Raw genomic sequence first — 15423 nt, 5'->3', positions numbered from 1 at the left:
ACATTGGAATGAGAGTTTAATTCAACGAGTCTCCATGCTAAGAACTCTTGGAATCTTGAGGGCCATTTTGAAGGAGAAATATCACAATGGTAAAAACTGAGAACTTTGATGTCGAAGGAGGAACATGTCATTGTTGTGGAAGAAGGTGTTGTTTAGCATCCATTATATCTAGGTTATGAACTTCTGAAGTATCATTTGAAACTTCAACTGTTGGTTCTGTCATGAAAATCTAAGAGAGCATTATCTCATCATTAGTATCATCTGTTTCAACTGAGTCATCTGATTTGACAGTGTCCATATGGGATTCAGTCTCAAAAGTAGAAGAAAAAATATCTTCAAGGGAAAATTGAGGGAGATTGTCTTGTGCCATGTGGTGAAGTATTTCTGGAAGGGTTTGTGTAGGAGAAATCATAAGTTGTACAGGTTTTTGGATTGGTTGTGGTGCAGGATTTTGAGGTGTGGAACTTGAGCTTGGTTTTGGTTTTGAAGGTTGAAAAAGTGGTTGTTCTGCTATTCTTTTGGGTTTTGGATCAACTGGTTATTTTTCTCAAAATTTGTGAATCTATTTTTCAGTTGTACCAAAGGGAGATTGTTCTGGTTGATCTGAAATAGGAGTGAAGTATTGTGTTAGTTGTGAGGATGTTGGGATGGATGTTGGGGGAAGTTTATACTGAAAAGGTGTGAAAAAAGGTTTTGGAGGTGAGGTTGGAGGATTGTATGGTTGAAATGGAGGAGGACTATAGCCTTGGTAAGGAGTATCATGCATACCAGTGTGAAATGGTGTGAAGATGTTGTAATTAGAGGCTGTCTGTGTTGTTGTTGTTTCTGATGAAACTGGTTTTGAAGGTCTGCAAGTTGAATCTTTAGGCTCTTCATTTCTTTCTCTCTTTTAGTGAAAGCATAAGTGAATCTAGTGTTGGTTTCAGCCATATATCTGAGTTCTTGATCAAGTGTGATTATCCTTGATTGAATTTTGAGAATAATATTTTGAAGATTGACAAGGCCCTGATCAAAATATTGACTGACTTGGTCCAACTGGGTCCTTGTTTGCTATACAAGTTTTTCTGAAACAGAATTGAAAAAAACTTGCTTTAAATTGACATCATCGAATCCAGCAAGTATGTAAAAATATTGAGAGAATTATTGATAATATCTGTCAAGGTCTTTTGGATGGAGAGAACAGCATTTTAGTTTAAAGAATTGTTCTCTGATCTTTTCCAATATGTGAGTTTCTGTCCACAAAAGATTGTTGCAAATTGAGAGACAGCTTTTGCGATTGTTGGGCATTGAAGAAACTGAAGTTGTCTGTATTCACCAATATTGTCCCAATGACTTGAAGAACAATAAATATATGTTAGATTAAGAGTGTAAATGATTTATTAATATTTATAAATTATTTAGATTTATTTTAAATAAAATTTAAATTTGATTCGATTATTATTTAATTAAATTTAAACAATTTGATTTATTGAATAAATTAGATTTAATATCTAAATATTCAATTCAAATAGTTCATGAATTTAATTAAAATTTTAAATTTTAATATATTATATATTATTTTTATTAAAAATTTATTATTTTATTTTTATATATCAATTCGAATTCAAAGTAACACATAATCTAACTTAAAATGAAAATCAAACTCATTTTTATTAAAAAATTTTAATCAAATGAACTCAAGTAATTTAATTTTTATTTCAAATTTAATTTAAACTTAAAATTAAACTCAATTGAATTTAAACTAAATTTCAAGTAAAAACTTTCAAATCAAACTCATATACAAATTTTTTATCATATTGACTCAACTTGATTATACCTTTTTCATGACTAAGGAAATATCTACCAACTTACCGTCGTCAGTGGCTTCCCGATGAATCGAGGGGTTAAAATAAAAAAAATAAAATAAAATTAAAAAGTGGGTTTCGAGATGCATGCTGTAACGCAGCCCTTATGTTGTCTTTAGTTACAAAACAGTTCATTGGGTTTAAAGTTACATGCTGGGCAGCCCCGAACAATGGGTTAGAGAGAACATTCATTCAAAAATGAGTATTGCCTATTCCTCGAGGAAACAAAAACCATGATGTCTAAAACAAAATTAATACTTTTTCTTGACATCAGAGCATCATAACATTGAATAGATGATAACACAGAGTAAAATCCCAGAATGTGTTCGACAACTATAAAGTAAAACTGCATAATCTTTGAGATGCTCCAAGAAGTCAAAGGGTATCATCCATTCTTTCATCAGCCAAACAAGGAATATTAGAGTAAAAGACTAATCCAGATTGATATTTGAATCGTCCCTCACTTTTTTTCCAAACATGAAGTTCATGGCTCCTAAGCAATACTTAATTCCTGCCACCTCCTGGTAACAAATTAGCCAAAGAGGGAACCCCTTGGTTTCTCATTTCTTCTTGTGCTCGCCTCATTTCTTCAGGATCTGTTGTAACAGACAATAGGTTGAGAAAAAATGTCAAAATGAAATTACAAGCGGGTCATTTTTCTTTTTCATCACATTCGTTGAGAAGGGGCAAGTAGAAGCAAATGCATGGGGCAGTTGTACCCAGACAACTTAAGAATAAAAGATTGCCAAAATTGTAGAATTAGAGATGTATAGAATAAATTGGTAAAAAAGTAACGTTCGTGAAAAATAAACAGCAGCTCGAATCTTCTTCAAACAATCAGAGAATAAGCAACACAGAAGAATTTAGCCCAATCAAGATAAAAATAAAATATAAATATGCAGGCAAAGTAATTAAACAGCTTGTTTCCACCAAAATCAACTCATAAAAAACTATTGCAATTCAGAACTTCAAGAAATCTATCAAGTCATGAACTAGTAATAGAGTACTTTACCCATGTTTTCCACTAATTTGGGCATTAAAAACACAACCACCAGCATAAATCCCACCATGAGACCCATTGGGCTTTTTACAACAGACATTATGGAGAAAGGTTCCCTGATCTGCAATAAAGTAGGATAAACATGAAGCAAAGGATAGATAACAACTGAAAACAAAAGGATACATAAACATAAATAGCTAAAGGTTCCTCAACCTCGTAATATTGTTCATCTCTCAATGGTTCTAAAACCAATTCACTGAGACCCCTCCTGTTCTCTGTCAATGCTGCCTGTACCTTGCCTGGGTTTCTAGCACTAACATCAACTCTAACCTAAGCAAGTTTCAAAGAAATTAATGTTAAAGAAAAAAGCTCCAAAAAAACTGGATTACCAAAAATCGAGAGACTTGAGCAAGAAATAAAATTCTTACTGGAGAAAAGAAATAGCCAATTGCAGCCACTTCAATCAAATGAGTCCCTGCTGGTACATTGTGACTTTAGGCATTTATGTTAGGGAATCATAATACTCCAGAGGAAAGGTTTACTGCCATCCATTTGATACAGTATCACATTATTTACTTACAGACAAAAAGCATTGAGAGGACAAAGAAAGAAAAAGTAAATAACTAAAAGATATAGATTTTCAATCAGAGCTATGCATAAGAATTGATAACTATTAGGATACAATGAAAAGTATCCATCAGGTCTCAGAAAGGTAACGTTTTGGCCACCATTGAGTATAACTTTGATATTTGACGTTCTTCCGGGCAAAACAAACCCTTTTGTACCCAGACCTGCCAAATAAAGTCATCAGTCATCTGCATGAAATTAAAATTAACACATGACATATCATAACAGAACATGATAAAATAAATAGAGAGATACAAACAATGTAGTCACATTGATTCAGGCTATTTTGGAAAATAAAACAATGCTGCAGTGAAGAAAGTTTAACAAATATCAAACTTTAGAATGTATAATCTACAATGAGGTTCACAGGTCCCATCTTGCATTAATTAAATCCATTGATTGATGATTAGATTATATCGCCTCCATCTTATAACATAACAGAAAAGGGACACAAAAAATAACACAGAACAACAAAAGATATTGATGTAAGTTTTACCCAAATAGTCCTAATCAAAATTCAAAAACATCTAATTATCTATACAAAGACTACCTGAAGTGGAGTTGCATAATAAATCACCATATATTTACAAATTGCAAATCAGCATAAAAAACCAGAATTTTACACATATACTTTCATTCTAAAACTGAGGCAAATATTACCACAGCAAAAACACCATATTAGAACGAAAAAAAAATCCAAAACAGCCAAAATCACCATATAATTTTATAATTTTGCATAAAATCAGTAAAAAAAAAAAGGGAATAATACCTTGGGGGATCTTTACTCGACCATTGATGGTGAACCCATCTCCAGACCTGCCAAAAACAGATAAAGAAATAAGTGATTAAGTTAAAAACTAATAAAAGATCCATTTACGAGAGAGGAATTAACTAAAAAACGAAATACTTTTACTTGACCCTACGCTCAACTGAACCAGTTAGCTAATGATGATAAAGTCAATAAATTCAATTTCTAGTTAAAATATCTAAAGTTCAAAAGAATTCAATCAGATTTACTTTTTTGAAACAGGAAATTAGGACTAGTATCAAAGAGAAGGCAGCGCAGATAAAGTAGTACCCTGATGAAACCACCAGTGCTGTAAAAAGAAGCACATGCAAGAGGAATCGTGAGATCAGTGCCATAGCAGCTGAAATTCGAGAGCTTCGATGAAAACTAGTACAAGCAGTTGTGGTTTTCCCAGATTTTGGAAATTTGTTGAATTTTTATTTGATGCTCCTCAATTGAGCTGACCACTAAATCTGGGCCTTTCATCTTGGGTTGGTCACATTCGCACAACGACGACTGGGCAATTGACTTGGGCTTGTTTGAATTAATAAAAAAATTTAAATCAAACTTCGATATATATGATAAAATATAGTATAAAAATAGAATATAAAAAATAATTCGTCTTAAAATTTTAATAATAATTATATATTAATTTAATAAAAATATATATTTTATTTTTTTGTATCGATATAAATTATAATACATAATTTTTATATAAAACATAATATAAACATATAAATTTTAATATTTTACATAATGAAATAGACTCAAGAAAATTGATTAAAATAAATGGTTGAAAGAATTAAGCGAAATAGTTTTGTAGTTAGCTTAAAACGTAAAAGAGAGAAAAAAAATGGAATAACTATATGTATGGTTTTTAAAATAGAGAAAAAAAAAAAAGAAATAGTAGATTTTAAAATTTGGATTCTTTTTTTTTTCTTTTGTCAAGGAAAACTAAATTATTATTAATTATTATAATAACTTTATTAATACATATATTTTCATTTTTTAATTTATTTTTTGTCAATTTACCCACTAACATGGTAAAGAATTGACTCGTGATACCGATTCAATCAAATATTTTAAGAAAAGCATAAAAACATTAATTTGTATAAAGCTTTTTTGAATCAACAACATGAAGAGGATAAAAAAAAAGATCTTTTGAGTAAAGAGAATGTCTTACAAATTACATTTAAGGCTGAATGCCAAAACAAATAAAAAAAATGAGGATTTCTTTTTCCTTTTTTTCCCAACATGCTAGTAAAAAAAAAAAGGAAAACAAGGATTTCATTTACAAGATTGGTTACTTTAAAACATAATTTTCACCCTTTTTCCCACACAAGCCAGATAGCTTGGAGGAAGTTTATACAACAAATGATGGAGATAATGGCGCCTGACAAATAATGAAGATGGTCTAATTTCCACAAATGCTACAATCCCAACTTTCTTGAGAACCAGTTCGAAAGATTAGCTATTACAAATCCAGCAAACACCTGCGATACACCATAAAAGAATGTAAAAGATCGAACAGACTGTCAAGTGTCACCACAAAATCTAATAAACCACATCGCTTTGACAGTGGAATTTACCTGAGCTGAGCCAAGAATGTAAATTGCTGAGTAGTGACGGCCGTGAATGACCATGTCAGCCACCATTGCAAGAGGGATGGTAAGTGACATGCCCAATGTGGCTACTAGAGGAGTTGTCCACACAACACATAATGCCCTAGAAAAGAGAGGTAATTTGAAGCGAGATTAAGAATACATGAAACATGAAGATCATAAAGGTTGCATGTAAAGGATGCATACCAAAAATAATCAGAGAGGACGCTTCCAACGAAGCCATTTGCAAGGACCACTTCATCCAATTTAGCAGAGTGTGGAATTGTAAATTTGGGTTCTATTCCAAAGGCTGTCAAAGGCCAAACTGAAACAATATTTTAAGGAACAATTAGTTTGCTAATTAAACGTTGGGATATAATTGAGTATAAAGTCAACTAAATCTTATAAGAATTTAGAAACCAACTTCTATGACTTATTCTATAAGAATATTAATTCTCAAAATATTCTTACCAAGCCACCATAGCGCTACAAGTGTAAAGAGTCCTATGTATCCAAACAACTTTTGAACATCAACCCTTTCTCCTTCCTCACCCGCAAACTTTTTAAGCAGCACTGCAACATATTTGAAAAATGGAAGACAAGATGACAATTTGCCAAAAGAATGGTAGAAGAAAGGATAAAAAAAGACTTCAGCCAAACCTGTAAATAGCCCATATGACATGGCTGAGAGGAGGCCAAAAAGATCACCAACAAGAGAGCGTTTCCCATTGCTAAACACAAACATCAACTGTCAATGTTCAAAACATACATTACAAAGAGCAAGCTAGCAGAAAAAAGATTATACTAACATGTCCAATGAAATATGTAAGAATTGTCTGAACAATCTGTAACTACATGCGTGATGCTGATATAGTTATAGCCAAATTGAAGTAGAAGTGAAAAACAATATTACAGTATGGAAATGCTTCTAGCCAAAGTAATTAAGTACCATGTGATTTTTTGGCCAAATGAAAGAGATCTTCTACAGAATGGAACTTAATTATCACTTTTGATATGGTAATAGTAAAAGCCCTGAAGCTTATATAAGCAAGCAGGAAAGAGTTGAATGATAAAACAAAGCAATTCCAATCACTGAGCTTTTCTTTTTACCAAAATCCAGAAAAATGTAATGATAAACTGAAATACTTTTAGAAGAAACTAAAGGGACACCTCGAACCTACAAAAAGAATTTTGGAGGAAGGATATAATCCACTAACCCATTCTTTGAACTATAGTGGCTTTGGCAGCACTATTACTTACATGAAAACAGCAGTGCCAAGTATCAACTATAAATCAAAACTATACATGCATGTAGATTTCTGTAGGTCTGGCCTATAATTCTGTGAAGGCAACAGAATCCTGAATAAAAAGTATGCCAAGACTATATACGTTGAGACATTAAAGATAGAATGAACTTACGCAGAAGAACCTATTGAATCGTCAGCAGCCCAAGTTTTTCCCAGAGTGGTCATGGCAACACCAGCCATGCTGACAAAGACTGCAACCACCTTTGCTACATTTAATGAATCTTGGCCCAGAAAAGCACCTATAAAAAGTGTAAAAAGTCCTGAAGTAGAAGACAGCACTGTTGTACTTGCTACACTTGTACGTGCAAGAGCGGCATTTGAAAAATACTGCAAACAACCAAAAACCTTTAGCAGTAACTCTTTTAAGTTCCTTTGCATGTATGCTTCATATCCAAAATAGAGCAGAATAATTCCCGGAAAAGCTATTACTATCAATCAATGCAAAAACTACTCTTTTTAGGGAGAATCCTTTGCTTAATTTACAAAGTAACAAAAAATGAAATAAAAAAGGTTTGCATATTTAATGCACAAAATTGAGGCTAAATCTTTTATGGAACAAAAGAATGTGAAAAGGGAAAAGTTGAATGCAAAAATTGCTTTGCAGTCATTAATTACCTCTGTTACAAACCAGATAGGGGCAATATAAAATCCAAAGGTAGCAATCTCTCTCGTCGTAAGCTCCTTGTCCTGTTTCAGAAAGTGCCCTTCATCTTTGTTTTTGGTAACCAACGGCTTTCCTTCTATGTGAGGTGAAAGATCTGCATCACTGTCTTTCCTGGTCAAAGTCCCCTGAAGTTCCATTTCGAATGTTTTGTGCCTTAGAGGAGAATTAAGTTCAACGGAAGACTCCTCTATGTTTTCTATATCTTTAACAGTTTTAGATGTACGCCAACTTAGCGAGTTAAATAGCCAATCCTTTATAAATGCTATTGGAAGGTAAATTACCATAAGCGACACTCCAAGGTATGTAACCGCGAATGGCTGCTTATAGTCAGTAAAGATATCCTGTGCACAAGATAACAGTTAGTGTCAATGTGAACTAGCCAACTAGCTTAAAAATAATGTAACGCATTGTAGAATCATGATAATATGGAAGACTTCTGAGTTTGAAAGAGAAAGCAAAATCCAAAAAAACGTTAGTACTTCTAATCAACCTTCGCAGAAGCGTGAAAAACCTTCGTGTGATACATACGTAAATAAACACCCAGATGACGGCCCTCGGAATCACATTCAGAGACTATAAATGCATGACTTATTCCTTTTGATGCATCAGACAGCAATTCAGCTAAACAGACCTGAATCTTTACAAGATTTAACATTCAATGACACAAAGTAATCGTAGCATGTTACCAGTATGCTATACGTATGAGCCTGGAACAACTGACCACATGAAACACGATTAAATGCTATTCTATCCTCGTACGCGTTTAACAACTTAGTCCATCATTCAAAAAATAAATAACCCAGAGAGCCAATACTTTGCTATAACGAATATGCAAACATATGACGAAATACAAATGAGATCAAATCCAATTAATTAACAATTAATTGATCAAAAAAGTGAAGAAATGCAGATGTATGGATATGTTAATTAAAATTAACAATTGGAATCCAAAGAAAAAAAAAAAAAGAAAGGAAATTGAAACTAGCCTGGGTTACTTCTGCAGATGTTACCCATATGACAACAACAGTAGCTATCAAGAACAAGCCGGCCTTATATCTCCAACCCATTAGAAATCAGGCAAGACAGATGCAGAAAAACCACGGGGATTTCAAAGATCTAACTGTTTCGACCAGATCTTTGAGCAAGTCTTGTTGGCTTTTGGCCTGCCACCGACACGTGAATGTAAGATCAAAGATGGCTTAGGCTTCAATGTTGAAGCTTCAGAGAGAGAGAAAAGAATTGGTTGGCCGCTGGTACGTAGCCAACAGGTGGGAGAAGGAGAAGATCCTTGCAAACCAGAAAAGCCAAAAATCTTGTTAAGAAAGAGAAGGAATGATTAGAACAAATTTCTTTTATTGTTAATAATATGACTCCGTTTAATTCCTTCCGCTCTTTTCTCTTTCTCTGTCCTATGTCTGTCGTTATAATTTGTTACTTTTGCCTGACACGTCAGCATAAATTGTAAAAAAGAAAATTACTGTCACTTACGACGTTACAAAATGTCATAAAATCTCCATTTCGATTTACCTAATAGGCCAAAAAAAAGTTTTTTACCTATTATTTATTATTAAATTTAATAAAAATAATGCATTAAATATAAATTTTGTTTCTTAAATAATATTTTAATTATCTTTATTCAATATTTATAGATACGTGTTAATCATATCTTTACTTATAATTCATTTTCAGACATTTAATTTGAGTTTTGAAAAATATTTCTACATCATAAGTATATTATTAGTCAGTGCCTATTAGCATTAGATTGAAAATGTAATTTTTATATCTTTAAAAATGTGATTTTTATTTTCTTCAAAAATTATTTTTTTAAGAATAAATTTGATTTTTGTTTAAATTATAAAAAGTAAAATATAATTTTTAATATATTTTCAAAAAAATAATATTTTTAATTTTAAAATATAATAAAATGGAATTTTTAATCTAAAAAATGTTATCTATATTTAAAATATTTAAGAAAAAAATTATTTTTATAATATTTTGTAAAAATTTATTATGTTTTTAAGATAAATAAATTTTATTTTTATAATCTAAAAATATAATTTAATAAGAATAAATAAAAAATTTTCACTTTCTTATATAATTTAAAAAACATCATGGCAATGATAATTTTTTATTCCCTTATTTTCTTTCTTTCTGACATTATTAGCAATGAAAGATTCCTGATGCAAGAAAATAAATTATTAAATTAAAACATTAGATAATGAAAAGTTATATTATAATAAAAAAAGCTAAATTTTCCGAACCAAATATTCTTTAAAAGATTTGATTAATAGGTATTTATATATGGCTTAAAGATAATTAAAATATTATTTAAAGAAAAAGATTTTATATTTAGCATATTATTTTTAATTTAATATTTAGCATATTATTTTTACTAAATTAATGTTTTAAGAATTTGATTAATGAGTGTTTATAGATACTATTTAAAAATAATTAAAATAATATTTAAGAAATTTTTTATATTTAATATATTTTTTTCACTAAATTAATGTTTAAAAAGTGTTGTTAATTAGTCTGTATAAATTCTGTTTAAAATAATTAAAAAATATATTTTAAAAACTTTATATTTATATATTATTTTCACTAAATTAAAAAAAATTAATTACATTTTAAAATATCATCATAATCGATGACATGGTTAGCATTTGCCATGTTTAAATTTATGAATATGATGAGACCGAATTTATTTATTGTCATGTAAATTTGAGAAAGTTAAAGTTGGTGCATTAATTCCTTTAATCCATTAATTCTTTTTTTTTCTTAGCTTCCCTTTGATTTATTTTCACAACACGTTTCCTTCTTCCATTGTCATGTATTAAATTAATTTATCTTTCTTTCTCACCTCTTCAATTCTGAAATTAATGAATCAATGATGTAGCATTTACTAATGTAATATTTACCCATCAATGTCACCTTGGAAATTGATTTTTTTTTAATTTTTTTATCAAAAAAATTTAAAATAAATAAATTTTTTAATCTTTTAAATTAAAATAAAATATATTATATTCGATAATTTAAAAAATAATAAATGCAAGTCGTATATTTTATATGACTCTAATAAAAAATTACTAGTTAAACTCAACAAAAAATCGATCTTGAGTTAATGAAAATTGAAGTTTAAAGTAATTTTTTGGTGCTTATACCAAATGTCCATATACAACAAAATCTACTATTACTAAACACAATTTTAACATGAAAAATTTCGCCAGGCGGGTCAATCATAAATTGACCTCTAAACGTTTCAAATAAATTGCAAGTTGTCGCAAAACTTATTTACTTTGAAGTCATTCATTTCTATCATTATATCATACAATATCAGTGAAAACTTAGAACTCCAGAAATAAAATTAAAAAAAATATACATCACGTTTAAACATAGGGTTAAACAACCTGTTCCATGTCAAAATGTCTGGTTTCTTTGTCCTGTTTTCTGGGAAATCGTTCGGAATTGTCTAGTTGAAGATGAGGAGGTTGACAATAAGCATGTTTTCATGGTTGGTAAGAGGGCTTCAAAGGGCACTCTATTGGAACGTGATTACTGTCATGTCAGGCACTTAAAGAGAATAAGTAATGTGCATTAATTTTATATCGTACAAAAAATTCGTTAGACATATAAGTATTAACATTATATACCTTAATAAGTCGTTTTTATAAAAAGAAGATAATCATATGACAGAATGGTATCACAGTAAACCCTTTAACTTATGTCTGGATTGAAGGGAATGGAATAAAAGTAAAGCAAAATAAAAGAAAGCAATGGAAGCAAAAAAAATCTTTCTTTTGTTTGAATAAAATTTTAATTTAAAAAAAAAAGGTAAAAATTCAATAACTTTTAGTTTTTTTTTATAATTCATATTTTTTTAATACTCCAATTTAAGAAAAAAACTATGGAAAAAAAAGTTGAAAAAAATTTATTTTTATAAAAAATTATTATATTCATATTTTTATTATAACACTAAATTTAATTATATAATTGATACTTTCTACAAAAATAATTTTTTATGAGTATTTTATATAACATCACAGTTTATAAATATTTTATAATTTTTTAAATTTTAACAACAAAACAAGTCAAATTATTATTAAAATAAATTAAAAAGCTAAATTAAATATAAAATTAAATGTAAATCAATAATTAATTAATATATTTTATTGTATTAAATATATTTAATTTTATCTAAAACTATTTGTTTGTTCAAGTTAGACAGTACAAAAATATATTTGTATATTATATATTTTTATAAAAAAAAGTTATAATTAAAAAAAATATTGTAATGGATTATTTCTTTTCTTTTTCATTATTTATTCATTGATTGTTAGAAAACAAAAATTTTTTTTATTAATTTTAATTATTCAAATAAGAGGTACATACACCATTTTTTTTTCCTTTAAAAAACTTTGATTTTCTTTCATTTTTTTTCTTTCCTTTCCTTTATTTATATATATCTAAACATAGCTTTAACTCATCCGATTTCACGTTAAACGTTTCAATGAGGGTAGAGGAGTGAACCTATCTGACCACTTAATTAGGTGTTGTAGTAAGACACGGTGATAAAATTTGACCATGCCAACCACGTCGAAGGAGAGTAGGTAGAGCGGCAACTGTGATGAGAGCATCATGAAACTGAATGAAGGAAAATATTCTGTCAAGCGCTCAAAGATAGTAGATTTAGTGCATATATCGGATAAAAAAAATTGTTGGACATATAAACGTTGATGCTAAATAAACTGATTTTGCAAGGGAAGATAATAGTCCCGTGAAAATTACCACTTCGCAAGTGGCAAATAGATGAACAGAAGAATACTTGGGGGAAAGTTATAGGCAGTTGGGCTGAAACATACGAATCAACTGAACCAGGTCCCTGGTTTTTCAGAATTTCATTTTTTTTAGAAAAATGCCGAAATTGAACTGGGAAATATTGAAAAAATAAAATAAAAAAGAAACTAACAAAGCCTCAAATCTGATTTCAAGGGGAGGAACCCCAAAGTACCTCTCCAACAATGGTGGCAGACTCTGCCTCAGAAACAGAGGCATCTCTGACCCTCCTCAAAATTTCTAACTTAAATTCCTTTTTCTCCTTTTTGCTTAACATTTCTCCTACTTCTAATTGCACTGCAAACCTTGCAACACAACTTTCAAATGGACAATTCCCCAGGTAAGCAGCTTCTTCACTTTCAATTTTTGGGTCTGATTTTGCAGCTTCCTCATTGATTGTTCCATTTTCATTCCCATTGCATTGATCTTCTAATCTCTGCAACTCCACAAGCTTCTCAACCAACCCTGCTTCAAGCATTGCTTCAATTGCTTCTCTTCTTCCATAGTATGCGATTCCAAGTATGCAATCTATGGTTCCAACTTGAATTGACACATTTTCTGAGCTTAGAAGGCTTATAATTCTGGGGATTTCTTTGTATGCTTCTAATTCATCAACCAAAGGAATTCTAATAAACTTGATTAGCAAAGAAAGAACTCGAATCGAACAACAAGATGACATTGATATTAAAGCTCGAACAGTTGGACCCATTAGTACCAATCCTACAAACACATCTTTGTTGAATCTAACCAATGCAGCTATTACAAGTGATACCTGATCTTGAATTTTTATCGAACATAAAGAGTCACAAAGTAAAAGTTCAAGAATTGAGAATACTTTGGCTTTCAAAATCAAATCTTGAAAATTAAGATCAAAACCTTGTGACAAATGATTCTCAAACTCAATCAAAACCTTCACTTTCTCATCCTCATCAACTGAATCTTCAAGTATTTCTATAAGTTTTTGAATGCTTTCTCGATCAGTGTAGGCTTGAATTTCATTCTCAATTGCATAAGCAACTTGGTAAATCTTGTAGTTGATGATTTGGCGTCTGAGGATGCATGGCAGGCTATAACCTTGATATTTTTGGAGCTTTTCAAGCAGGGTTTTGAGGTTGCAAACTAGTTGGGAGAGCTTGAAAAGATGAGGGTCGTTACAAAGAATGGCGTTTGCATTCTTTTCAAGGTCTAAGAAAGGTGCAATGGTGGATTGGGGTTTATTTGTTGCAAAGATGGGGTTCTTCTGTAGCTCTTTTGAAGCTTTCTGAAGGGATTTTAGCAGTGCAAATAACTGTTGATTGTCTTGGTTTGATGTCTGATCCATTTCTGGAATACCGAACACTGCTTTAGATTCAAAGCTTAGTGCATGCGGTTTGGGCGAGAGAGGGCCAGACGGAAGAGAGACAGAGAGACACAGAAGCAGAGCCAGCCAACTGAGAGAACTCCCAACTACCAGTCCAAACAAGTAGTTTTGACCAAACCTTCAATTACTTTCATGATGGGCAAGCAAAAACAAAACATCTATGAAGTGTGAACAGAGAGCAGAATCCTCTTCTGTTCCAAAACACATTCCAGTTTCCATCCCATTTCCTAGCCATCAATAAAAGTCACTTTCAATCCAATTTTAAATATAATAAATAATTATGGTTAGATTAAGAGGATTAACTAATGATATGCTTGTTATTCAACTATTTATTGTAAATAATTTTTCACCATATTTTATTTACGAGTTACAAGTTCAATACTCAAGCAAGCGATTTATTTTCTTAGCTGTTATATTCCTTTCATGGGAGTGAATAATGGGTCGAAATCATTCGAGCTGGGCCACCAATGGGTAATGATAGACGGTTTATGGGCCTTTCATACCTTTAACAAACAAACAGTTTAGTTTCCGAAGGAGTTGTTCAATCGGATCTATCCAAGATCCTGGTCGAGTCAAAGAGTCATGACTGATGATGAAATTTACAGCACAACCACAACGCAAACACCCGTCAATTTCCCGTGTTTATACATGGACGTGATAATTTTAAACATAATAATATAAAAAATATATAAATAAAAAATATAATGATAATATTATTTAAAATTTTAATAAAAATTATAAATAAATTTAATAAAATAAAAAAATATATTTTATATTTTTATGTTTATACAAATTATATCACATAATTTTAATATAAAATATAATATAAATATATAAATTATTAATATTTTATATAATGCAAATATAAGAATTGATAGATCTACTCATGAAAGTAGCCCAACAAGGATGGCAAATGCTCGTTCACGTGCCATTTTTCATTCTTAAATCAAAAGTTCCCCTATTTGACAAGTACCTCCTCCGATTATGTTTGTTTTCCTTTGCAAGGGGCAGCCAACATCTCACAGCTATATGGCTTTCGAGCCTCAGGTATTCTAAGGTGCAAAGATAACTCTAATCTTCACCTTGTACCCCTTTGTCTCCCTTTGACGGACTCATGCTTCCAGGTAATACAATTGGACCTCACCAAGACCACAATGGACTATCCAAAAGCCCAAAGCTCTTGGATAATGCCCATAATCAAGCATGACAATGTCAGCCCTTTTACAGCGTAATTGCTACGGAGAATATATAATTCTAGGCTAATCTAATATCGTATTTCGAATATAAAGTGATAAATAAACTTAGCCATTGAGGTAAGAGAGTATTTGCATATGTTCTCTTCAAAAAATTCCGTAACGCCCTTGCTGAGCAGCATCTTCAACTTTCCCCCCGCCCCCCAA

At 30.8% G+C, this 15423-nt stretch overlaps 3 protein-coding genes across 4 annotated transcripts; all 3 read right to left on the bottom strand.

Annotated features, from left to right (window-relative positions):
- Positions 1–2035: 2035 nt before the first annotated feature.
- Positions 2036–4706, bottom strand: LOC111300443 (ER membrane protein complex subunit 7 homolog). Its single transcript, XM_022896072.2, has 7 exons — positions 4550–4706; positions 4241–4287; positions 3527–3635; positions 3273–3336; positions 3058–3174; positions 2857–2965; positions 2036–2440 (listed from the first exon to the last, which is right to left on the bottom strand). Exons 1-7 carry the CDS (start codon positions 4612–4614, stop codon positions 2349–2351), a joined length of 603 nt encoding a protein of 200 aa, XP_022751807.2. The 5' UTR covers positions 4615–4706; the 3' UTR covers positions 2036–2348.
- A 688-nt stretch (positions 4707–5394) lies between these two features.
- On the bottom strand, positions 5395–9198 carry LOC111299387 (putative vacuolar membrane protein YML018C). 2 transcript variants are annotated; one of them, XM_022894558.2, is made up of 9 exons: positions 8817–9148; positions 8112–8171; positions 7782–7955; positions 7279–7493; positions 6520–6590; positions 6331–6432; positions 6067–6184; positions 5848–5983; positions 5395–5751 (listed from the first exon to the last, which is right to left on the bottom strand). In XM_022894558.2, the coding sequence occupies exons 1-9, from the start codon at positions 8895–8897 to the stop codon at positions 5689–5691; spliced, it is 1020 nt and encodes a 339-aa protein (XP_022750293.1). In that variant the 5' UTR covers positions 8898–9148; the 3' UTR covers positions 5395–5688. The 2 variants fall into 2 exon arrangements, with proteins under 2 accessions (XP_022750293.1, XP_022750292.1); XM_022894557.2 differs by having other exon boundaries at positions 7782–8171; positions 8817–9198.
- A 3427-nt stretch (positions 9199–12625) lies between these two features.
- Positions 12626–14288, bottom strand: LOC149513694 (uncharacterized). Its single transcript, XM_089746820.1, has one exon. The coding sequence runs from the start codon at positions 13982–13984 to the stop codon at positions 12815–12817; it is 1170 nt and encodes a 389-aa protein (XP_089602946.1). The 5' UTR covers positions 13985–14288; the 3' UTR covers positions 12626–12814.
- Positions 14289–15423: the final 1135 nt, after the last annotated feature.

The sequence above is a fragment of the Durio zibethinus genome, chromosome 18 (genome assembly GCF_047325235.1).
Source record: "Durio zibethinus cultivar Kanyao isolate XHJ-2024 chromosome 18, ASM4732523v1, whole genome shotgun sequence".
NCBI lineage: Eukaryota > Viridiplantae > Streptophyta > Magnoliopsida > Malvales > Malvaceae > Durio > Durio zibethinus.
Note: the sequence above shows the minus strand (reverse complement) of the source record. Positions and strands in the feature narration are given on the sequence as shown.